General features: G+C 37.0%; 1 protein-coding gene and 1 long non-coding RNA gene across 5 annotated transcripts in view; one reads left to right on the forward strand and one right to left on the reverse strand.

Annotated features, from left to right (window-relative positions):
• SLC7A11 (solute carrier family 7 member 11) overlaps positions 1-26,353 on the forward strand; it is a 230,745-nt gene that overhangs the window by 201,695 nt on the left and 2,697 nt on the right. For all 4 annotated transcript variants that reach the window (XM_031664264.1, XM_031664266.1, XM_031664265.1 and 1 more), the window contains 5 exons: positions 13,698-13,821; positions 15,809-15,912; positions 16,724-16,820; positions 18,324-18,473; positions 20,070-20,247. In XM_031664264.1, the coding sequence (XP_031520124.1) occupies positions 13,698-13,821; positions 15,809-15,912; positions 16,724-16,820; positions 18,324-18,473; positions 20,070-20,247 (653 nt within the window). The remainder of the gene's footprint in view (positions 1-13,697; positions 13,822-15,808; positions 15,913-16,723; positions 16,821-18,323; positions 18,474-20,069; positions 20,248-26,353) is intronic.
• The window catches only part of LOC108586095, a 67,476-nt gene continuing 64,561 nt past the window's right edge, over positions 23,439-26,353 (reverse strand). Inside the window, exons 2-3 of the long non-coding RNA XR_004182678.1 lie at positions 24,630-24,818; positions 23,439-23,723 (exon numbers count right to left, since the gene is read on the reverse strand). This is a non-coding gene — a long non-coding RNA (uncharacterized LOC108586095). The remainder of the gene's footprint in view (positions 23,724-24,629; positions 24,819-26,353) is intronic.

The raw sequence follows: 26,353 nt of genomic DNA on the forward strand, positions 1-26,353 counted from the left end.
ATATGTAAGGATTTACATCCTTACATAGAATAGATCTAGAATAGATTGCTAGAAGAGAATTGCTGTGTCAAAGGCAACAAACTTTAAAACAGTTTGTCTATTACCAAGTTGCTTTCCAAAGTGGGTATATTAATTTCCTCTCTCAACAGCAATAGCTAAGAATACTTACAGTGTTGGGTGTCATTATTTTAAAAAATCCTGGTTAATTGAAAGGCAAAAATTGCACCTCATGGTTTGAAATTGCATTCATTTGATCACCAGTGAGGCTTAACACTTCCAGCAATTTTAGTAGCTACATGTGGTTACCATTTTAGAGCATGAATATTGGTGATTCATCAGAATTCTTTGTATATTATGGATGTTGATTCTTTATTATATTATTTGTAAGAAGTTTATCCCAGTTTTTCATATCACTCAATTTTCTTTATGATCCCAGCTTACAAAACTTGTGGTTTTGTTTCTATAATTTGTAATCAGATATAATAACCATTTTTAAATTTCTGTATTGCTATTATGATCCTCAAATTTTTACATCCCTAGATCATTTTCATCTCACCCATATTTTCTGTTTGTTTGTTTTCCTGGTTTCTTTTTTACAGCCCACTCTTTACCTTATCTGGGATGGATTTTTTTTTAAACCTGATATAATATAGGCTCTTGACTTTCCCCCAAATTTCTCAATATCCCAGTATTAGCAAATAGTCATATTACTCCTTAGTTTATGATACTTATATTATAAATATTGATACTTATCATTATATTAATATATTTTTATATTATATAATAAGTCATATTTCAAGGTAATCTATTCCACTTGCCTTTTTATAGATATATCAACCAATTAGTATATAATTTTATTAAAAGTTTGTAATACTCTTTTTTAATCTGAAGGGAAAGGCAGCCTCAATTTTTATTATTTTTCTCTGAATAAGTTGACGTTGAGTATAACTTACATTTGCATGGAGGTAGTTTTTACTCTTGGCTGTTCATGTGGATGAAGAAAACCTGTATAGTGCTTTTAAATTTAAAGCTCATGGTGTTTCAAATTATCTTGGTAGTGTTAGCTCTCATAATTAAATCTGTTCTATATAAAGATATAGTCCATGTGTATGGCTGAGTCTTTTATAGTCCAAAAATTTATTTTTCTGTGTACTATGGTTTATTAACTTGACTTATTTTTCTTCTTTCAGATTTGAAAAATGTTAACTAATTAAAGTAACTTCCCAAATACCTACCAGTGACATTAATCTTCCTCTTTTTGTCTTTTGTTCTTTTTACCCCCTAAATCCTATTAATAGAGCGACTTTTTAATATGATTTTCTACTTTTCAGAATACTTCTTAACGACATAGCAAATGGCAAAATATTAATGGAAGTATTAATGGAAACATGCAAAAAATATTTCTTTATGATTCTCATAATTATTGAAATTGCCTTAGATTAAACATGAATAAATTTGATTATTATATATGTATTCAAATTGTTGGATAGATAATCCTGAGAAACAATCCTTCACTACATATATTATAAAAATGGTAATGTACACATTACCTAAGAAGTGTACACTAAAAATAATAAGATACCTTTTCCTTCTTGACATCTTTCTTCTTTTTGAACCAATTATCTATAGAAAAATATTTCAATCAAATTTTAATGAAATTATTATTAGAGGTTTGCTACTTTTCTTACAAAATGGCAATATCACCAGGCACAGTGGCTCATGCCTGTAATCCTAGCACTTCGGGAGGCCAAGGTGGGAGGATCACCAGAGGTCAGGAGTTTGAGACCAGCCTGGCCACCGTGGTGAAACCCTGTCTCTACTAAAAATACAAAAATTAACTGAGTGTGGTGCCGGTTGCTTGTAATCCCAGCTACTCAGGAGGCTGAGGCAGAAGAATCGCTTGAATCTGGGAGGTGAAAGTTGCAATGAGCTGAGATTGTGCCATTGCACTCCTGCCTGGGTGACAAGAGCAAGGCTCTGTCTAAAAAAAAAAAAAAAAAAAAAAGGCATTATCAATGTAAGCCTATTTCATAACAAGTCTTTTTTCCCCCATGGTGTTTCATCCTCACTTGGCATATTCTAAATATGCATTCACAAAACACAACTGTGTTGCTCTTTCAACTTCAGTAGTCACAGAGGGAGCTCAGTATTTTGACAACAAATGTAAACTGGCCATTCGTTGTACATTTAGAAGTGAGTCTTCCTTGTGCTCCTTTCCCTTCCAAGTGTTGACATTATTTCAGTCTGTGACTATTTTTCATTGGCTGGTTTCTCTAGATTAGGGAAGGCTGATCCTTTCCATGTCACTCACACCCTGTTTGTTTGTACCCAACTCCCCACTGGTGACTGCCGGCTGATCACACCATGCTGTTTTTGTATTTTATAGAGAAATGTTCATGTGTGGCTGCTGTGTTTGATATTAAATCTGAGATGAACTTCAGGAGGTTTCCTGCTTTTTATTGTACATAATTTTGGCTAGGGACAGTGTTATCCTGTTCATAAATCAGGTATTCTCAGAGATTTAATAATTTAGAATTCACATGAAGATTTGGTGGAATAAACATTTCCTTTCTCTGTTAAGCTGCCTCTTAACTTTCTTCCTTTTTCCCCTTTCTCTTCACTGCTTCCATTTTTTTCAAGTCTTCTTTAAGTCTTTGCCAAAAATAAAAATAATAATAAAAAATAAAACAGCAACAAAAGAGGCCAAAGAAACCAGAAACCCTTTCTGCATGTGGTTACAAGCCACATAAAAAACAGAGTTATCCTTGAGGATGACAAACAGTCCTGACAACCCTTCTCAAAAATGTTTGCACTAGAGATATAGAAGAAACGCTTCAAGGGCCCTTAATAATGCTCATTGAATAATCTTAATATTTTTATGGAATTGGTGCGTATGAATACATAATGAATATATAAGTAAAGATATTTGAAGAGACTATAAGGAGTCAGAAGATGTTTTAGTTTATCTTCATATTAAAAACAGTAGGTAATGGAGAGTCCCAGGGTGGGAGACCTACTTAGGAGGAGGTAAGGTTTCTCTGAGGAGGGAGACTTCGATCTGAGAAAAATGGGGCAATCATGTGAAGATCGAGGGGGAGCAGCATGCCAGAGAGAGGGTCTTCCATGTCTTGTCCTGTTTGAATTTTAGATTCCATGAGAGGATGAATTTTTGTGTGTAGCTGATGTCTTTATCCCTTTGCTTATTAAAACGTCTAGCATATAGAAGATATTTAACAAATATTGATTAAATGAATGAACTCGATATAAAGAATGTTAGTAAATGCAATGAGAAATCTCCTCCTGAAATTCAGATGATTTTAAAAACATTTCTTGCAATAAGGTTTTGATAAAAGCTAAAGTTATAAGGTATAGTGACCTATGAAAACATTACATAAGATAATACGGTCAATGTATGTGACCTTCCAGAGGTCTGACCTGATCCCACAGACAGCCTTTTTAGAATGCAGAAGAGTGAACAGATCACTTATCCTTTAAATGATCTTCTGTAATGATCATTATTTTTCAGCCAGGCTGACACTTTGAAGTTATAATGATGGAAGGTACTTTGATGTGCTATACTGCTGCTTGAGGACAGAATCACATCTTCAGAAGACAGGAGAAGAGATTGTAAAGTTGGCATCCTCTTCTCTCCTGTGAATTGACAGAGCAAAGCAAATGCAGAAACTTCCTTAGGATGCCTGTTACATGAGCAAGTGGGCTTAACTGAGTTTTCAAAGAATTCTGTTAAACAATCTTTAGGGATTAGCTTTATGTGCTAAAATTATTAAATAATGAACTTTCAAGCAAACGAACTTTAGATTTCACCAATTCAACACCCTTGTCAACTCATGGGGAAATGTAAGTCCAGAGAGATTTAGTGATCTGTGTTTCTGCTAGTGATGGGGACACAACTTGACCCAGACTTTTCGATAAATCTGTGAAATCAAGTGAGTACAAATACCAGAGAGAGAACTCCAGAGAAAAGATGTCACCAAAAGACAATTTACATTTGGGATGGTATATATAGACATTTTTCTTGGTTGTAGGAATTTAGAGTATAAAGGGGAAATGATGGAAGAAAAGGGAAATTAAGAGATGGACAACTGTATGAACCACTTTTGTTTCCCTTGGGCAGAGAGTCCCTGAGCCATAAGATAGTGTCACTTGACTTGAGAAAAATGTTCCTCGAGAGAGGGACATGAATCTATGTAGTCTAAGAAAAGGCATTAGTAAATATAAAATGAATGCACAAAAACTTATTTTTCACAAGTTTTAACTTTTGAGCTGAAAGATAAAAGATCACAACATTTCCATTTCTGTGGGGACTACGAATATAAATTGACAGCCTGAGGCGAGGAGAGGCAGGGCTTACTGGAGGTTCTGCCATTCTGAGAGCCTTTGTGACCCTTTCAGGAAGCTGTCAACTGTTCCAACCAGGAGTCTTCATCATCACTTTCTCGACAGTGACGTATTATCTCTCTGAACTGGCAGGGTGCTTAGCCCATCAACTCTGTTTTTTTCTCTTTCCCACCTTTCCCTCTGCTCCATTCAGCTGCTATGTCATGTCCTCTGTGGCCTTAGCATGTGTATTTACTACTTTAACTAAAGCCAGGCCATTGCTATTGGCTTTGCTATCAACTTTATACTTTTCCTACTAACATTAGCTTCATTTGCTAAAGTTATTTTTCCCTTAATTACCCTAAGAGTACAAATAGAGATTTGTTGCAGTGAAAAATTATTTTCAACTTTAGGGTCAAATGTGTACATACATACCTATGTAATCATTTATATATAGGCATTTTATAAAAACAAATTTTTATATATTTTATTTATTTATTTATTTGACATGGAGTCTTGCTCTTGTTGCCCAGGCTGGAGTGCAGTGGTACAGTATTGGCTCACTGCAACCTCTACCTCCTGGGTTCAAGTGATTCTCCTGTCTCAGCCTCCTGAGTAGCTGGAATTACAGGTGCCCACCATCACACCAGGCTAATTTTTCTATTTTTAGTAAAGATGGGGTTTCACCATGTTGGCCAGGCGGGCCTCGAACTCCTGATCTCAGGTGATCCACCTGCCTCAGCTTCCCAAAGTGCTGGGATTGCAGGTGCGAGCCACCATGCTTGGCCCAATTCATATATATTTTAAACTATACTTTAGGAAGCCAGCATTGAGTCCACAAAGCAATGTAAAAACATGACTTGGAGCATCTAGAACGGTGATTTTAAACCTACTTCAACTACTGGAGCACATCTTTCTTTGACAGAATGTCAATACATGAAGCTAGTAAAAGAGGACTTATCTGGTTGAAATGAGTGAGAACAGGGTACTCTATAATCTCACTGCTCATCTTATATTCTAATTCCCAGAGCACCCTACTTGAAAGCCAGCTGTTTAGTTGACCACAAGATGTCACAGTGAAATGATCAACATTTGTTGCACTTGCCTTTATTGGTCAGAAATGTTGGAGGCAATTTTGGGTGGTAGAAGCAGTGTCATTTGGCACGATTGAATGTCTCCATGTTTACTTGTTTCATTTCTTATTGTGCAGCAGAAATGTGATGGGACCTGGTTTGTGTGTGTATTGTATAAGTTTTCTCAGTTCCTTCTAAGACCTGTGTTTACTGTCTAAGGGAATTTTGACTCTCATTTCCATTTACCATGCCAAAGTGTGTATATTTATTTTATGTTGCCTTGTTTTTAGCATACAAGTATATTAACTTAATGTTGCTTGTCTTATTATGTGTCCTTGAGCAAAACAACAGGCAATGGTACTTTGTTCTTTGTTGGATGGGTAGCAATTTTCAAAAGTGCAAGATATTTTAAAATTTCACAATAGTGAACAATGGGGTCTATCTCTGTTCTGTTTTGGGGAAGTGTGAGTAATAATAATGCTTATCTCTCCTAGCTTTTAAAGATGAAATCAGTTTTTATTTGATATTATAATTTAGAACATCATTTTAATAATTTTATGTCATATATTTGTCTCTTATAAAACAAGTAATATATTGTAAAATAAAATTTAATGAGGAACCATTTTGAGTCTTGTATGGACTAACTAAAAGCTACAGAAAAGTCTTGATATAATGAGGTCCTTCATTCTCTTATTAGTTAGAATAATGCTAATTGCTACAACAGACAACCCACAAAATTTCAATGTCTTTACACAATCAAAAGTTAATTTTTAAAAATTATGTAACAGTCCATTGTTGGTGTCCCTGGCTACTGGCAGGCTGTCTTTCACATATTTATTCTGTGACCCATATTCCTTCCATCATGTGGCTTTGTCATGCTATAGGTCCTTTTCAACTCAGGAAAAGGATGTCACAAGGTGACCCACTTAACCACCTTGGTCTTCAATGAACACATCTACTCACTTTCTGTTTGCAAGAATGAGTCACTTTCCCCTCCTAGACACAAGAGAGGCTGGGAAATGTGGTGTCTGCTTTGTTAGCTGCTTCTCATAAATAACTTACACTTTCGAAAGCGAACACAAACTTTTGGTGAGTAGTTGTCTGAGCTGTAAATCTAAATCTCAGAAACACTATTATAAAAATGGTTCACCGAAATGTTGCATTATCTTAGTGTTCTGTAGACCAAATCCTGAAGAAAATAATAAATTAAAAAAAATTAATAACAACCTAACAGATAGAAGAATTGAACATCAGTGTAAAATTTAATTTTTTACTATTAAAATGTGTTGTCTTCTTAGTTATTTAATTGCTAGTATTTTATTTAAAACCAATTTCGTTTTTGTACACTAGAACTTCCCTACAAATATGTTTGTGTTTATCCATGATAAATGTGGGTAACTGTAATATATCTGTAAGACACACTCTAAATCTTTAGAAAATGAGAAAAAATGAGATGCAGACAATGCAAATTTTTTGTGTGTATGAAATGCAAGCAAATGAAAATTTACTCTCAAGCTACATTTTGCTGAATAATTTTATTTAGTCATGAATTTATTCTAATACTAGAATAAAAATAATGAATAGATAAAACTGCTTATATGTATGTTTCTGATTGCTTATTATTCCGTAGTTCTGAGTTGTAAGTTTTCATTTTAGTTCATTTTTCTATGTGGTGGTGGCTAAGAATGACCCTTCTGGCCATTTTTCTATGTGGCTTTGCTGCACTTTTCTCCTTCCTTTATGCATCTCTGCACATTTTTCCACGAGCTTCCTTTAGCCCTGCCGTCTTTTAATCTTTGTCTGTTCATTTCTTACATCTCCCTACAGGTCTCTCTGTCTTCTCTTCTTTTATGGAGTTCTTCATCTGTGGACAATGGAGAATGGTGAGATTTAGATTAGACATCAGTGGTATTGAAATTTAAAATGTCTCAGTGAAAACACCCATAGCCTTGCCATGGTTCAGTAAGAAGCAGAGGGCAGGTGTTTGATGCTGGAAATCAGTGAGATCACTGTGTACATTTATGTAACAATATGCTCGGCCCATCACTTTGTTCAGCCTTGGCCCAGAATCATCATTAAGCATGAACATGAACCACAGACCTTTAAAAAATGTTCATAAATAGGCTTATTGAATGTTTTCTTCCTCTTGCTATATATTTTTTCAGTGACCACCTATGCCTTACCTGCAACTATGTGCTATATATCTTCAAATACATTTCATTTATAATGTTTTTAATAGCCCAATTCCCACTCAGTAGAAAACTAGAGTTACCGCCATAGCACTAAATGACAATGAGGCAAAATCACGGAAAACACACAAAGAAATATGTGTTCTTCTACAGATGCTCTCAGTCATCTGTAGTCTAAGTTTCTTCATGTCTGGAAAACTATTTGTTTTCTTGAATGCTTTCTTATAATTCAATCCCTGCTAGAAATGTCAGAAATCAGAGAGGCAGATAGGACAGTTCCATGTCAAGGGGTCTCTGGAGAGTTTAGTGTGAGCAAGAGTCAGGAAAAGTATGTCAAAATGTATGGAAGAAAACTTATGTGAATGAAAAACACGGATAGCTTTTCTTTGAAATGTACTCGTTTACTTTTTTTGTCTGCAACACATGACTGAAGTTTGAAGGGTAGAATAAAATTAACAGCTGTGGTAATAAGATAAATAGAGTACTTCTGCAAAAAAGTAAATTGGTGGGTCGAAAAGAGAGAAGTGAGAGATGTTTGCGTCATTTCCGGGTCAGGCCTACAGAAAAGCTTTCAAGGTCTTTACCTTTACAGGGTCACTGTAAAGAAAATGTGAAACAAGTATGATTCAAAAATAAATGCTTTGAATCAAAAGGTACTTAATATAAGTACTTTATGTTGAGATAAATTACAGTTCCATTTCAATTGTATGTAAAGAAATAGTCCCCAGTTTCCCTTTGTGTTTTTGCATCTTATATATTAAGGTATTTGCCAGTTTTTGTTCTTCTTAATTTTTTCTCTTTCCCTTCTTTCTTTTTTTCTGAATGCCAAGTATATTTGTTAAAATGTTTAGAATTTTTAAATAGAAATGTGAAGCCTCAACCATTTCTCTCCAGAACACACAACTGTAGGTTTTGACAGAACTGCCTATCATCATGCCCAGCCCCACAGCATAAAGACAAGTTTAGGTGCCCCAGGATCCATGAGTTCTGTAGTCTCCATTCTATGTGTCCAACAGAGGAGAGTGTATATGATCTATTTGGACTTGCACAAATCTCAGAAGACTGTATTCATGTTATAAAATAATCTTGAAATATCCTAAATCCAGGTGATTAGAGAATCACTCATGTAATTCAGACTATTCATGTGGGCTGTATGTCAGAAATCCTTCTAACCTTCAGGTCTCCTTGACTTCTCCGGAGAATCAGACTAGGTTTACTCATTTCATTTTCATAGCAAGGGTTACTTTTAGTGAAAATGATGCACTGGAAACAATAGTCATTTCTGATGCTTCATGATAGAGTTGCAAAGCATACTTTAAAAAACGCACCTTATTGTGCATTATTTACAAGTTTATTTGTGGTGTGAATGTTTTTTCTACTATTAGTACTATTAGGTGTGAAGAAAAATATACTTGGCTTAAAATGTGTCACACCATGACAATTGGTCTTCTAATATTTGCCTCATTTATATAAAAATAGTACATGTTTGTCAGCATGTAAAGGTCCTGGGGCATTGCACTGATAACATGGATATTAGATGAAGATATGCCATGTGTGTGGAACTCAGTGCCAGAAGATGTGGGTCCTGGTTCCAGACCTCCCACTTACTACTTTTGTGACCTTGGTTATGTCGCTCAACCTCGCTAAAAGTTGGTTTTCTTTGTTTGTACTGCGGATATGGCCGGGCCGGGTGGCTCGCCTTCGTAATCCCAGCATCTTTGGGAGGCCGAGACGGGCGGATCACGAGGTCAGGAGATTGAGACATCCTGGCTAACACGGTGAAACCCCGCCTCTACTAAAAATACAAAAAACTAGCCGGGTGAGCTGGCGGCTTGCAATCCCAGCTACTCGGGAGGCTGAGGCAGGAGAATGGCGAACCCGGGAGGCTGAGCTGCGGAGCTGAGATCCCGCCACTGCACTCCAAGTCTGGTTTATTAGCCAGACTCCGCCTCAAAAAAAAAAAAAAAAAAATTGCGGATATTACTTCCTATTTCCATTGGTTGTTGTAAATTTTGTTTGCTCATGCTGCTTCTCATTCCACAAATGATTTAAAATGACATGCATCTATTTAAAGGTAAAATAAGATGTATTTGGCAGTGCTTTGTAGATTATACAAACGTAAGTTGCCTGCCGTCAGTATAGGGCCATTTTCATTTCTGGGGAAGCCTATCACTCAGAACAAAAGTGCTTCTAAGCACATACCTGTTTTGGAGACTTCCATTTAACAATTTCAAATAAAGCAAATATGTGTGACATAGACTGGTTTTAAGTGCCAATTTAAAATAAGCCTGTAGGAAAGAAGGCTATCCAAGACCTTTTTGATTGAAGACCATTTACAACTAATAAAAATAGCAGACTCTCACATAGTTAATGCCTGTTAATTGAAAAGAGCATTTATGACAAAAAGCTCTTAGGATTAAGTAAGTCTTGTAAATGGTATTTTGTTAGTCATAACAAACATGTACTAACATTTGAGAAAGAATAGAACTTAATTTTGTTAAGAGTGAGTCATTTTTACTCAGCTTAAAAATAATACTTTTGTTGCAATTAGGATTGCTGGATACCTCACAAGAACATAGAGGATTTGAAATATCCATGGCCTACCGGTTCCTTCCTCTAATTCCCTTCATTATCAAGTGCCATTTGCCTTAATCTTGGGTTACTAGCAATGCTATCTGCTTTCTGCATCTAAAGCCTCCAGGAAATTGCTCTGGCATGGCCTAATAGCTTTTATCTGCTCACCCAGTGGCTCTTACACTTTGATACTTGAAACTTAGAGTTAACTGTGTAGGGCCAAGCCCTTCTGAAGGAGTCAACTGCTCTTCACTGTCAATAATGGCTGCTTATGCCAAGACAGCCAAGAGAGCTTCCCCACCCACTTCCCTCTGTCAAAGTGAAATGGAACCTAAGAATGGAAGTTAGTGGCTATTTTGCCATACCCCATTCAACTTGCCATTGCTTAATTGTATCTAATTATCAGCTGGTAGTGGTGGCTCATGCCTGTAATCCCAGCACTTTGAGAGGCCAAGATAGGAGGATCACTTGATGTCAGGAGTTTGAGACTAGCCTGGCCAACATGGTGAAACCCTGTCTCTAATAAAGATAAAAAAAATTAGCTGGGTATAATGATGGGTGCCTGTAATCCCAGCTACTGGGAGGCTGAGGCAGGAGAGTTGCTTGAACTCGGGAGGCAGCGGTTGCAGTGAGCTGAGATTGTGCCCCTGCACTCAAGTCTGGACGACAGAGTGAGACTCTGTCTTAAAAAAAAAAAAGATTTTTTTTTTTAAAAAGAATAATTATAGAGAATTTACTGGATATGCTGTGCATTGCAGCAAGATTCGACTCTTTCTCTTCTGTTTATATTTTAAGCTGTTATTTTTCTCACTAATATCTGGATAGTATATTTGGCTGATAGTAAAATTGTTAGTCTGTTTCTGCTTATCTGAGGCATGCTTACCTTCCCTCTTTTTCTATAAAAAAAGTTTTTTAGGGAAATTTATTGTAAACTTCTGTTTTCTTTTAAATAATATATAATTTTAAAATTGTCTTTCCTAAGCAGTGAAACTATTTGAAAGCATTCACTTGACATTACAGTTCATGTTACACAGAAAAGTGATAAAACTCATGAAATAAGTTTGTCCCCTTCTTTATGATAGATAAAACTGTAGTGTCAAGGAATACATGAGAAATACTAGCTTGATAAAAAGCTCTAATAAACTTTATTTTAAACAACTATGATTTTCCTTAAAAGTAGTAGAGTTGAGGGACCCACATGCTTGAAAGTGAACACACTTTGGTGGTCCAAATGGCCGAATTTCAACATAGAATGTGCATGCACCTGAATTCTGAGGCTTCCCCTTACCAATTTTGTATCCTTAAATAGTTATTTAAGCTCTTGAAGACTTTATTTTCTCATATAAAATGTGCTGATGTTCCTAACTCACAGAATTTTCTAAGGACAAAAGGAGACACACATGTAAAGTGCCTAATGAAATGTTGGGCACATAGCAGCCCAATGGTAGCAGCTGCTCCTGTTGTTTTTGTTATTAACAAACAGAATGAAGGGAAACCAACCTAGAAGGTTAGATTTTCTGGGATCCCTTCTGCTTAGATCAATTTAGGAAACGGCCCTCAGAGAGGCTGTAATGTCTAGGCAGGAAACAGGCAGGCGGCTGACTTGGAGGAGCTGGACTGGGAAGATAAATTCTATGCTCGGAGAGTCACAATCCCAAATTTCAGACTTATTTCTTTCTGCTATTTTGCAGCGTCATGTGATGTGACAGTACTCTCTGTTTTGGACAGGTTACTTCACTGCAATTAATAATGTCACTTCATTTTTTATTAATGGAACCTTTATATACCTTAATCATATGCTTGCAAGGAACAAGGAGTCTTTTTCTCTTCTTCTTTTCCTCTCTTCCCCTCTCCTCCACAGAAAGAATTTACTCCCCATATGGGGATGTTATAAAAGCTGAAAGGATTCAAGGTCAAAATAATACACTGAGTGATTGAAAAGCTGTGTATACACCTTCATGTTCTCCTTCTTACCCTTTTGCATTTACAATAGCCCTTCTTACGAAGAAACAGGATTCATCTTTAATTTGCTTTATGCCATTCATCCTTTTATATTTGATTGGCTCAGTGATATTCTTTACTTAAATTTAGCATTTATCAATCACAACTAGCAGTGCATGTTATAGTGTTAACAGAAAATTCCACAGGACCCTCTTCACACTGGGGAAGGGGACCATCTGCTACTTTCATATTAGGATGTCAGCATTTAGAGGTCAATGTGTTTCCCCATCAAGGCTGAAGGCTTTGGGAATCGGGGGAAGTGTCAGGCTCCAAGCAGCATAATGAATGACAGTTGCTGACTGGCTAGGCTCTCATGTTTTCAACAGGGGATATCGCTGTTCAGTATAATGTGCTGGGACTTAGTGTGGTAAACACACCCAGCTTGGGTAGTGAGACAGGCTGTGCCTTTCCCCCCCGATTCTGAACTACATTTTCATCTTTGAAGAAATTATATTGAGGTCTTCATTAGTGGCACCCAGCAGGGTGAAGGCTCCATGAGGGCTGATAAGCACTATGGCTGAAAAATGATCAGCCTTTGTGCAGGCAGTTGAAGGTTTAAGCTGCCTGAACTGGAGAGAGTCTGAAGAGGCGATTATGTTAAGCAAGTAATGTGTATTAGTAACATGGAATCAAATTATTAGGGTCAGTAACTTACTGGCTTTCCCAGTGCATTAAATGAAGACATATAATATTCATTTGTGTCGGGTACTTCTTGATGCCACATAGTGTCAGCACTGTCCGGTCGTCTGTACTTCACAGCATGTCACCTCTAATTTCATGGGATTATCTGTGCTGTTGCATTATTAGATACTCACGATCTTGAGCTTCCTTTGAACTCACAGCAGGGCAGTACAAAATCATTATTGTGAATACTTCTGTGCTTTCTTGTGTTTTATACAAAATTATGGCCACATTTAGAAAGGTAGATATATCCCGCTATCATACTTTCAAAAGTGCGCGTTTATTTGTTGGTAAGGAAAGCTACTGATGGAAAAAATATTGAACGTGAAAAACATTTTTAAGGACTAGTGTTAGAAAGGTGTCAAGGCAGTGAATTAGTATTAGAAATGTTTATAGGACAGTGGTTCTCAAAGTGTAGTCTGATCAGCAACCTCAGAATCACCTAGGAACATATGAGGAAATGCAAATCCTACTGAATTAGAAACTGTGGGGTGGAGCTCAGCAGTCTGTGTTTTAACAAGCCCTGCACGTGATTCTGATGCATCTCAAGTGTGAGAAACACTGCTGTAGCATTTACGGAGTACATGAATGACATAAATCCATATGTTCTGGGGTATAGCAATAGACAAGACAGACAAAGTATCTGCCCCCATGGACCTTATTAAGTTACAAAGGAATATGTGGTTCTTTGCCCTGATGAAATGTGTATACATACCCAACAGAGCCTATAATTATTGTAGATACCATTATAGTCTTCATTTGAATTAGCTTGCTATTTTCTTCGGTATCAGAGAATGACTAACAAAAGATAATGAATAAGTGATTCCTTTGTGCATTTCAGAACCATTCCCCTTGCAATATGTATATCCATGGCCATTGTCACCATTGGCTATGTGCTGACAAATGTGGCCTACTTTACGACCATTAATGCTGAGGAGCTGTTGCTTTCAAATGCAGTAGCAGTGGTAAGTCCAAGTTGGGAAAATGCCAATTGGAATTTAGGTTAATGAGTTGATGCAATTTTATAGTAGTTCCCTCTAGCAGAAAGTGTTTTGAAATTCTGTAATCTTTTCTTGACCTGAATAATAATGAATATTTAAAAAAATTTAGAGCATGCCTTAGTGTGTTCCATTTAACTGATACATCTAAATTCCTATATGATTTCCCATTATTTCTAATTTCTTATAAAACAATTTCACACATAACATGCTTGAAAATCTGTCAAGGCTTATTCTCCCAGCATGTCTTTAAAGATAGGTGGACAGTTATTGAATCTAAATAAATGCATTTTTTGTATGCAAATTACAATTTGTTCTGTACATTTTCCCATTTATAAACTTTTCAAATGCAAACTCAAAATCCTTTCCCCAAGTGTCACTTAAGAATTTTGATGTAGACCATGTAAATTTGATTTTCCTAGTATATCCTTTTGAATACTAGTCCTGGGATATTAATAAATTTAGGAAATACTGGGTTATTCAAAGTTAAAGAGATATTGTTGTTATAATACCTCTCAGAATATTAAAGATACCACCATGAATTTTAACTCCCTAAGAAGTGGATACACATACTTTTATAGCATTTTCCAAAATTTATTTGACACCAGGACCATCTTTGTCCCCAACGATCATGTTATAAGACTGTTATTCTGGCCAGGCGCGATGGCTCACACCTATAATCCCAGCACTTTAGGAGGCTGAGACGGGCGGATCACGAGGTCAGGAGATCAAGACCATCCTGGCTAACGTGGTGAAATCCCGTCTCCACTAAAAATACAAAAGAGAGAGATTCCATCTAAAAAAAAAAAAAAAAGACTTGGTGACTCATACTTTTATTTTGCATAACACAGCTAGTAAGAGACCATTCACTCTTGACTTCATAACAATGAATGGTGAAAAATTAAGTTTCCATTACCTGATGTCAGTTCCTTTTAAAATAGTTAGTATAACCTCATATCAGCAACATCTACAGGGAATAAATTATCTCATTTCATTTGAACCTGTTTGAGTTCACTGTATTGAAAAAGACTTTGACCACTGCTCTATGTCCCACCAGACAATCAAATATACAAAGCTTATTGAAGTCAGGTCAGTCATCTCATCTTTCGAGACAAAGGGCAGCACTTACTCTTTGAGCATAATGTGCCCCACTAATTACATAGCACCAGCTGCATCAAGGACAACTAATGAATCCAACACATTTTCTTTTTTGGAAAATATATCCTTCATGGAAATTTGCAATATTGCACATATCATGGCATAAAATAATGTTTTAGAAGTTGTGTTTATCTTTTAAGTTTCTGTGGCTTGTTGGACTTTTATTTGTGTTCTAGGCTTTTTATAGGAAACCACAAAAGAAATTGACAAATACATGAGGGGGGCGGAGTGACCTTATAAACAGAGGTTTAGCTAGTGTGATTTTCTGGGAAAAAGATTTTCAGAGCTACTCATGTATATGCTATAAATTATTAAGTCATCAGTTATTTTATTTACCTTCTAACAATGGGATTGGCATATGAAACACACATTTGTGATACTTCTCAGTGTATTTCAATATAAAATATGGTTTTCCAGGTTAAAGAGAAGGTATTATACAGAAAGATTTCTATCTCCAGAAGTAGAATTCTGATTTGAGCTTTTATCACTTGTCAGAGTCAGAGACAATACACATCATAGTTGATAAAGATTCAATAAATGGATCATTGCTTTTTGAAAGTAGAGAGAAGGTGCCTGTTTAGACCTTTGACTACAGTTTTGCAACAAGCAATGCCATGGTCCTTGCTTTTGATTATTGTCTATGGAGTTAGTCTGACCCTAACCAAAGAGAGAAATTATAAAACATACAAGTATCACCAGGCTAGTAGAAAGTCATAGAGCAAGTTTGGATTAAATTGTTTCATTTTATTCCACTTTCTGGCAAGGCATTAATTTGCTTCATTCTTTCTTTCACTAGACCTTTTCTGAGCGGCTACTGGGAAATTTCTCATTAGCAGTTCCAATCTTTGTTGCCCTCTCCTGCTTTGGCTCCATGAATGGTGGTGTGTTTGCTGTCTCCAGGTGAGTGAGTTCATGTATTTCCAGAAACACATTTCTGTTTTTGAGATTGGATGTGATAAGGATAACTTTAAAAAGAAAAGAAATAGTGCCTCCAAACCTGTTGTTTTTAAAGGGACATGCAAGATTGAAATGGTCCAAGTATCAACAGCATGTTTTATTCTGTCCATTAGAGGGCACTGCTTGCCTATTAATAGCTTATTTGGAAGCCTGACATGTGGCTTTTTTTAAAAATAGTATTTCCACAGAGTCTAACAATGGCATTTTATTTCTGGTGATATAATTTTCTGTTTCTCTGAAGATGCCAAGAAAAAAAGTAAAGTAAGAGACATCAGAAATCACCACCCCTACCATCTGTATTTCCTTTGTTTAGTTTGATGCAAAAGTCTTTTTCTTTTAATATAAGATTAAAACCCGATCAGATAAATGTGAATGCTACATACATGTGTGTGTACCTGTGGATGTGCATGTGCGTGTGTTTGTTGAATTGGATGGACAACACACATATAAATACCAAGAATTTAGAACTAGATCTCCCATCAGCTATTCATATGTAGAGAGCGCTATGCCGAATCAGATATTGCTATTCTTTCTCTTCAAAGAATAATATAATGTTGGCAGATTTTGTAAAATTCAGATTTAGATTTCCTATGATGTTTCTTCACCTTATTTGAAAAGTGAACTTAGGCAATCACCTGAGAAATGCCTGACCATTTGGTATGAAAAAGATGCAAGTTTTCTCTGGGATTTCTGGATTTTCCCTTTGAAATGATCAATCATACAGTCAACTCCACCCACATTTCTCTCCCATCAGGTTATTCTATGTTGCGTCTCGAGAGGGTCACCTTCCAGAAATCCTCTCCATGATTCATGTCCGCAAGCACACTCCTCTGCCAGCTGTTATTGTTTTGGTAATGCATATTAACAAGTGTATCTAGATATAACCTTGAATAATAGATTAGCAAAAAGGAATTCCAACCAGACATTAGATAGTACTTTACTTTCTCATTCATTGCTAATGTATGTCATGGTGGAGTTTGGGAGGCAGGATATCTTCCATCTCTTCCCTTTACTCCATGTTTCTGATGCCCATTTGATGCTTTGGGGCAAAAACCACATCACCTCTCTTTCGTCTTTGCAAAAATGTGTACGGTCTAAGGAAAACGATTAGCTTGGTTCCTCTCATCGACATAGCACCTCACAGAAAAGAATGTAGAGTATGAAGTCCCAACTACTTAAGGAAAGTAGAGCAAAAAGCTACAGCCCAAAAAGTACCCAGATGTACCATCTAGGCACCTTATCATGAAATGCACACAAAATTATTGAAAGAATTGATAAAATCCTAGACAGTGCCATTATTCATTTGAGACATTTGAGAGCAAATAATGTCTTTTATCCTACAGGATAAAATAAAAGCACCATGAGGTAAATTTGAGTTGTAAAATTCTTTATGCAGAGCAAAGTGTTGTGAAATGTGAGCTACAAAAGACTGTATAAGGTGTAAAAGTCCTCAAATACCCATTGGCAATGTTATATTCATTTTTACTGGTGATTTTGTAACATTTCTCTCAACTGGAATCTGTTGTCAGGAGCACCATAGAATGCACTGAACATTTTTTTTGCATGCATTTAATTTGTTTCAGAACATTTCCTTGAAATTTCTTTTAAAAGTATGCGTACCCTCTGTGCAGAATCTGGACTTTAACGTCACTTGTGGGAACAGAATGTATTATTCCGTGAAGAGGGCTTTCATTTTAAGCCTCTGCTATCAGTCGTGCTGTCCTTGGCATGTGCAGCTGCAGAGACTTGCTAAGCTGATCTCTGTGCTTCATTCTTCTCCGTGGTCTTGAGGGTCACACACAACAAGCACACCAGGAGAGTAAATGTGGAGGAAAATAGTTCAATGTTTTGCAATCAAGAGCCAACAGAATCACCCATGAGTGTCTGTATTTCCTGTGTGTGGATAGCCAAGAGCTCATCAGAGCATTTGCAGAGCTTTCTGTAAATCTTCCAGTTGGGTCTTTTTTACTGTTTATTATTGGTTATTTACTAATCATCTCAATCTTTGAGTCTTTCAATTTTGAGTCATTGAGTACCCTTTCTTTTACTCTTTGAAAACATATTATCTTCTCTCAAATGCAAAAGGAACTAAAAACAAAACACAACATTCATACAGAATTCCACTTGAATAAAATATAATGGCCATATCACTCTCATACTGTTACTGGTGTGTAAATGGATTATGACAGCAGATTATAGGAAAAAGATTAGTCAAATCCAGGTTTTAACTATGATGATAATTTATTGGTATAAATAATTATTTGAAAATGGTCATAATGCCTAGTGAGGTTTTTGTTGTTAATCATCTGTGCTTTCACTGAATTCACCAAGCTTGCTTCCCTTTCCCCCCTCAGCACCCTTTGACAATGATAATGCTCTTCTCTGGAGACCTCGACAGTCTTTTGAATTTCCTCAGTTTTGCCAGGTGGCTTTTTATTGGGCTGGCAGTTGCTGGGCTGATTTATCTTCGATACAAATGCCCAGATATGCATCGTCCTTTCAAGGTAACCTCAGCAATCTTGATGGGTTTACATAAATCTTTCTCCTAATACCTAGTCCTCCCTTTGTCATAACTTACTGATGGGGAGGTTGGGATGGGGGCAGCATCTGTGGAATAAAAATGTTTAACTCTTGCAGGCAGTGCTTTCCTGTTGGATTTATTTTAAGTTGGAAAAAAATAGTTCATCCAATTTTTTATGTGACGTGCTGAACTTTGTATGTCACATTTTTGAAAAATGACAGTATGAATGAATGTTTGGTATGTTGATTTTTCATGAATGTGTTCAATGACCTGATATACTCAAAGTATGGGCTACTTCTGTCTGTCTTTATGCTGGAGTTGTGGACAGCCGTGGTGAGAAAGAGTAAGGGAGATACTTCGTTAATGCCAATTCCAAAAAGGAATTTGCCCTTACAAAATAGGCATTTTAAGTACTTAAATGTTGTGATTTGTTACATTGCTCTTTCTCTATATTATACACTCTAAAAGGAATAGAAATGTAAAGTATACAGGGAAAGAGAAGATCTGTGAAGTTACCACTTAATACCTATTTCCCATAAGTAAGCATTTCCGTTTTGGAGGACTGGAGAAGAAGCTTGCCATCTTCTTCAGACTTGACTCACAGATTGATTTGACCTCATCATTTATTTGTTTTTAAGAAATGGCATAGATAATGTTGTCAGTCATGTTGTCAGGATTTGTTTCTAATAATATTCATTGCCTAATGCTGGCGGCATCTTTATTAGCGGTTGAATAGGAGTTGGCTTGTTTTATTCCTGTCAGTTCTTATTGTGAATCTCAACAGAAAATCAATATGCACTGGAAGACTTTAACATGTAACAAGCAGCCGGTGCTCTTGACTCCACATTAAAGTGGGTTCTAATCATAATTATCAAAGAGCCAGTCTTTTAAAATCAAAACCATAATCATCATGGCATTTAACTAGTAAAATAATTCCAACAGAACATCTCTAATAAAATATCCTTTTTTTGTCCTTAGATTTTGTTCTATCCAAAGAATTAAAAACAATTTAAACTAAGTTGAATTACATTTAAGACATTTAAGGGAGTACATTTAATGTGTGTGTGTGTGTGTGTTTTTTTTTTTTTTTCTAAGACGGAGTCTGGCTCTGTCACCCAAGCTGGAGTGCAGTGGCGTGATCTCCACTCACTGCAAGCTCCACCTCCCAGGTTCACGCCATTCTCCTGCCTCAGCCTCCCAAGTAGCTGGGACTACAGGCCCCTGCCACCACGCCCGGCTAATTTTTTTTTTTTAATTATTTTTAGTAGAGACGGGGTTTTACCGTGTGAGCCAGGATGGTCTCAATCTCCTGACCTCATGATCCACACGTCTCGGCCTCCCAAAGTGCTGGGATTACAGGCGTGAGCCACTGCACCCGGCCGGGAGTACATTTAATACATTATCTGTGCACCATGAAAGAGACTTTGCTACTAAGGTAAGGCACGTTGGTGCCTATCACCTGGTCGCATGACTACAGCATATCACTAAAGTATATGTCATGACTGACATGCTCATCTCAAACCCAACTTCTGTTGCTTGAACATGTTTGAAGTGACTTTTTTTGTGTTCTGTGTTCCAGGTTCCACTGTTCATCCCAGCTTTGTTTTCCTTCACGTGCCTCTTCATGGTTGCCCTTTCCCTCTATTCAGATCCATTTAGTACAGGGATTGGCTTTATCATCACTCTGACTGGAGTGCCTGCATATTATCTCTTTATTATATGGGACAAGAAACCCAAGTGGTTTAGAATAATGTCAGGTAAGAATTTTAAATACTTTCAGGACATTGTGCAACACCATGTAGAAAACCCATAAAGGTGTACATACATAATATACTTAACATTTAAAAATGTAAGTGGCATAATTGATGATTTGAGAACATTATGGCGTTTTAATTGGAACTACTTTTTGGCAGGAAGGACATTTAGGGTACAGCCATTGAATCCTTTCAGGATATTAGTTTGGGCTTCCTTAATCACTTCTTAGGAGAAACAGCTTTGTTTTAGATGAAATTTTATCAGTAGTTCTCTAAACGACCTAATCTCTCTTTGAATCCCTTACTAACCTAATTATTTTCCTTCTGGGTTGAATGTAGTTTGGTGATTCTATATCATAACATGTAACTTGATGAGTGACATGAGATTTGTTGGGGAGTTAGGCAGTGGCCTGCAAATGCCTTAAACATTATGACTGTGCAGTACCTTAAAAGGAAGGGTGCCTCATGAAGGATTATAATAACAAGAACAATGAAGAGAACAATAGCAGCTTCCACATGTGCGTGCACGTGTATGACTTCATTTAATTTTTTTTTTAAATTTTACTTTAAGTTATGGAATAAATGTGCAGAATGTGCAGGTTTGTTACATAGGTATACATGTGCTATGGTGGGAGTGTAAATTAGTTCAACCATTGTGGAAAACAGTGTGGCAATTCTTCAACGATCTAGAACCAGAAATATCATTTGACCCAGTAATCCCATTACTGGGTATATACCTAAAGGATTATAAATTATTCTACTATAAAGGCACATGTGCACATATGTTTATTGCAGCACTATTTACAATAGCAAAAACTTGGAACCAACCCAAATGCCCATCAATGATAGACTGGATAAGGAAAATGTGGCACATGTATACTGTAGAATACTATGCAGCCATAAAAAAGAATGAGTTAATATCCTTTGCAGGAACATAGATGAAGCTGGAAGCCATTATTCTCAGCAAACTAACACAGGAACAGAAAACCAAACACCACATGTTCTCACTCATAAGTGGGAGTTGAACAGTGAGAACACATGGACACAGGGAGGGGAACAAGACTTTATTTAATTCTTATAATATCCTACTGAGGTAGGAAAAATTATTATCCCCATTTAATAGGCTTTGAATTATAGCATGAGAGAATTCAGGTCCCTTGTTCCAAGTCATACAGATATAAAGTAGAGTAGCTGAAAGTCAAACTCAGGCAGTTTTATATTTTAGGAGAGTCACCCTGCGGGTTGTGAGGATGGATTAAGATAGGTTGGGGCTGAAGACAGAATATCGACTTTGGTGGTTACTGCAGCAATCCTGTTGAGAATTGAGGGGGATTCTGAAGACAGGCAGTATCAGCAGGGTCTGAGAGAAAGTGAAATATACTAAAAGGAAAAACCAACAAGACTTGGTGACCAGTTAAATTGGAGGAGGAGAAATCATAGTAGATCATTAGGTAAGAAGGGTGCTTACGAATAGCCTGTGTTGCAAGCTTGTCTCTCTGTCAGAGGCACTCCTGAGTCCTTTCCCCTACATGATCATCTCAAGCAATCCTCAACAAGGTTAGGTGTTGTTATTCCCAAGTCCAGATGAGAAAACCAGGGCTCAGAAAAATTGATAATTTATTTTTGAGTGTACATATTTTAAACCATAGAACTAGGAATTGAACCCACATCTGCTGGACTTCTAAGTTCATGCTCTTTCTAGACTGGATCCCTTGTGGAAGGGAGGGGGGCAGATAGGTCACAAATATAGCCAGAAGGGCAGATCTATGCTCGCTGCTGAATTTGGTGAGTTTAGAACATAGCTTTCATACTTTTTCTTTGTTTTAATTTACTTACTTTACCATAATTAATTTTTAAAATTCCAGTTAAAAGGTTAGGGAGATTTCTGGTTAAATTATTAATAAATAATGGCAGTATTACTAGAAAACAAACAACCAAAAACCTTGATATGCATATTGAATCTCTAGTGTGCTGTGCAGACTCATTGAGAAGTCAGTCCTTTAAAGCAGTTTTGTTAATACCTTTTATTAGCATTCAATTGGAATTTTGCATCTTTAGATCTTATACTACTATTTATATGTGGATTTCGTTTCCCCAAAGAAATGTTACTATACAAATGAGGTGCTTTATGGCTGACACAGGCGCACTGATTGCCTTAACTGAGTATTTAATCTCTATTTCTTCTCAGATCACACTAGTTTTCTGTGGAATGTTTTTAAGTTCTCTTTGTTCTAAACACTAAAGATAGAGCCTATTCGGAGGGAAAAGGGATCTTACTAAATACCATTTACCATTAGGATTGCTTTATTCATTGCTAACATTTAGGGCAGATTAGCACTCATTGCTGTGAGATCTATGTCTGTCTCCCATACTAACTGAGACAGTTAAAACCCCTGAGCAGCACAGAAAATTAACAGAATTGAGGAAGAAAGAGCTGGTGGTCCTAGAGTTAGACTAGAACGAGAGGGAGTATGATTAAAGAGGAAAGCCATTGTTCCATCCCACTTTAGCAGGCATTTTGTTCCTCCTGTTTGGAGTCAGCCAAATCTAACAGTCCTTTCCTCTTGCTAACAAACACGTGTGTACTTTGTATTATTTCTTTGTCAGTTCATCCCAACAAGCAGTTTTCATGCTTGATCCCTCATTGATGTCTTTTGGTGTTCATGTAATTTTAAAGTTTTTTCCTATTTTTCTGTCTCTAATGATGTTTTGAACATTTCCAAGGCCTCCAAATTTAGTGTTAGCCATTCGTGAAACTAGCAGCAATGGAGTAGTCCCATAATGGTTATTTGGTTCTCAAAAATGCCATTAAGTCTTACCGGGGAGCATGGCAATTCTGCTTTTAAACTGCGATCATTGTAACTCTTTATCTTTATAGCTGCCTTGAAAGTGAGTAGCAAAAAGCAACAGTCCTCCGTAATTTTGTTTGATTTTTCTCTGAGGCAGCATTCTTGTAGTAAAATAAAGAAAATTCATAATATTTATTGCTGCAATAGGAAGTATTTTCTTAGCCTTTGGCCAAAACAAAACACTCACACACAGACACACAAACAACAGAATCCTGAGGCAGTGCCCTGACCCTTCTCCCAACTACTCTATGATCTTTTTGTTAGAGAGAAACTCAGTGTGAACTTAGAGACCAAGAGCCTGTGCTTGGAGCAGTTTTTTCAATGATTTAATATCAAGTCCTTTCATTTGGTAAAATTCCATAACCTTTATATTATCATTTATTTTTACCCTGATAATGCATGAATAGATTAGCTCTGTGAAAATGATAGTCTATCAAAATACATTTTACCTAGGTTGTTTCCATGAAAAATGAGAGGTAACCAAATAGCACTCAGAAAATGGTGAAAGGCTGCTGAGAACTGACAGCCAGGGAATGTTCAGAATCCGAGGAGCTGAGATTTTCAGAGATTTGATAAATCTCTCCAGCCACAGGATGCCAGTATTGAACCACTTTTTGTCTGATAGCATTTCTAGGGAGAAAAGAAAACATGCTCTTAAGGGAATGGTGAGATACACAGAAAGCTTTTTTCTGCCATCTGTGACAGAGTGGTTTATTCTTCTGGTGGGTTAGTTATATTATTTATTTACTTACAGAAACACAAGCTTCTCAGGAAAAAGGGGCAGATACCCCAATGACATATGCAAATACACAAAGATAGCAAGACCTAGCAAACCTGGGCCAGGGCTCACAGCAGCCGTTTTACTTGGCTGTCTCTATTTATCAGCCACACCTTGTCACGGGGTTGAGTAGGGTGACTGGAAGTGGGTCCCTCTGGCTCAGGGAGAGAGATAGAGGACAGTCTTATTTAAACAAAATCTTTAATTATAAAAAATCAGATTGGGAAACCCCAGCAGAATGACTGTAATGCATCTTTGTGGACAGCGAGTTTGCAACTCGAGAGTCCTAAAAGCATATGCTGCATACAGTCAGTCAAGATAACTTCATTTATGTTAAGTCACTGAAAGCTGAATAATGTATTTAACAGACTGTTCACAAATACTGTGGTGTGATATGCAAATTAATTAAGCTTGCCTGCATTTCTTAGGGGTCCAAACTATCTTCATTGTAAGGATAAAATGAGATCGTGCTTGTGAAAATATTTGTAGCCTTAAAAAAATACTATTATTCTTATGAACACTTCCAGAAAAAAAAAATAGGCTTGTGCTACATCAAAAATGTAGGCAATTTTTGCTGTAGTTCCCATGCTGGTACCAGGTATGGTTGGGTAAATCAAATTTTGCAGGGCCAGTTGTTGTTTCAAATTATTTCAAGACTAACACTGAACATGAAAGGTAAAGCTAAAAATACTACAACTGTTATTTGGTCCTGTACCTTACAGTTACTGAAAACACCAAATGCAGACTCATTAACACACCTTTATTTAAAGAAAGAGTACCATGGGTTGATTATCCTTAAAGCCGAAAGACTGTTTTTGAACATGGATGTAGACATGGCACTTGAATGCCACATGCTCTGCAGCTTTCCCAGGCATGCAGGAAGCTTCCTTAAAGACATACTTGACTCTCTTGAGCACCGCTGTCTGGTCCACTGCTGTAAGATAAATCTAGAAGGAGGAAAAGTTGGTGTCACTCCAACAGGTAGTCATGGTTAAAATCAATTACTCTGTAGAAGCCTTCATTACGATGAAAGTCATTCAAATCCTGAGATTGCAAGAGAGATCACATAAGCAAGATACATTGGATATTGTCAACGGGGCTGATTGAACACAAAGGAAGAGGAAAGATAGCAGAAAGTGTGCAAAACCGGAATAGAGATTCTATGACCATGTGCTACTGAATAATGGACCCAAACCAAGCTTTTAGGAAGGAGAATGACACATTAGGGAAGCAGCAGGATCTAAGTTGCTCCTCATTTGTCTGAATGGAGGCAGTGTTATGACATGCGGAAACAAGATGTCTAAGATAGCAGACATTTGGGGATCCCTGAATATAGAGAGACACTTTTGGAAAAGGCTTTCGTGTTGGGTGTGGAGGGCAGTCATGGAGATTAGTTCAGGAGGCTATGGGCAGGATCTCTTTAGGGAGGCAGGGCTGGAGATGATGTCTCTTTAACATCACTGCTTTTCATTTGGCCGTTGCAGATGCCTGAGATCTCTTGTTTTTCTGTTCGTTTGTTTTAAACTACTGTCACATATCCCTAGCCCCTTCTCTGTTTAAGCTACATTTTCTTTACAATTTATTAATATTTCCTTTTCCCAAAAATGCCTATTTTTATAGAATAATTTTGTCATTTCCCTTTTCTGAAAATATGGGCTTTAATTGCTCTTGAGTGCTCCCTTATGCTGCACTTACATCTCAATGTAAAGAGTGGGCTGTGTAAAATACAGTTTATTTAGGAAACATTCACATGGAGTTTATAATTTACCGAGACTGTGCTGGGCCCTTTACAATTAATGTAGACTGTAAAACTAATGCGCTAAGGACAACATCTTTGACAAACACAGAAAGAAAAGGATGAAAACAATACCTTTTTTTTTTTTTGAGATGGAGTTTCTTTCTTGTTGCCCAGGCTGGAGAGTAATGGCGCAAACTCGGCTCACCGTAACCGCTGCCTCCTGGGTTCAAGTGATTCTCCTGCCTCACCCTCCTAAGTAGCTGGGATTACAGGCATGCACCATCACACCCAGTTAATTTTGTATTTTTAGTAGAGACGGGGTTTCTCCATGTTACTGGGGTTGGTCTCGAACTCCCAACCTCAGGTGATTCACCCGCCTTGGCCTCCCAAAGTGCTGGGATTACAGGCATGAGCCACTGTGCCTTGCCTGAAAAAAATACCTTTTTAAATGTCATTAAATATGGCTTGAAAGGAGCTGTTACAGATAACAAGCCATGAATGAGGAGAAATATTCTACGTCCAGATGAAAGACTATCTGGGTATGAAACCATCAAGAGGTCAGGCTCTAAACGGCTCCAGGACTAGCAGGACATTGAAAAGATTCTGTAGGAATTCATTACAAAGATAAGAGGCAAACTGGCTGGGCACAGTGATTCACACCTGTAATCCCAGCACTTTGGGAGGTCGAGGCAGGTAAATCACTTGAGGTCAGGAGTTCAAGACCAGCCAGATCAACATAGTGAA

Source organism: Papio anubis, chromosome 3 (genome assembly GCF_008728515.1).
Source record: "Papio anubis isolate 15944 chromosome 3, Panubis1.0, whole genome shotgun sequence".
In the NCBI taxonomy this organism is placed as follows: Eukaryota; Metazoa; Chordata; class Mammalia; order Primates; family Cercopithecidae; genus Papio; species Papio anubis.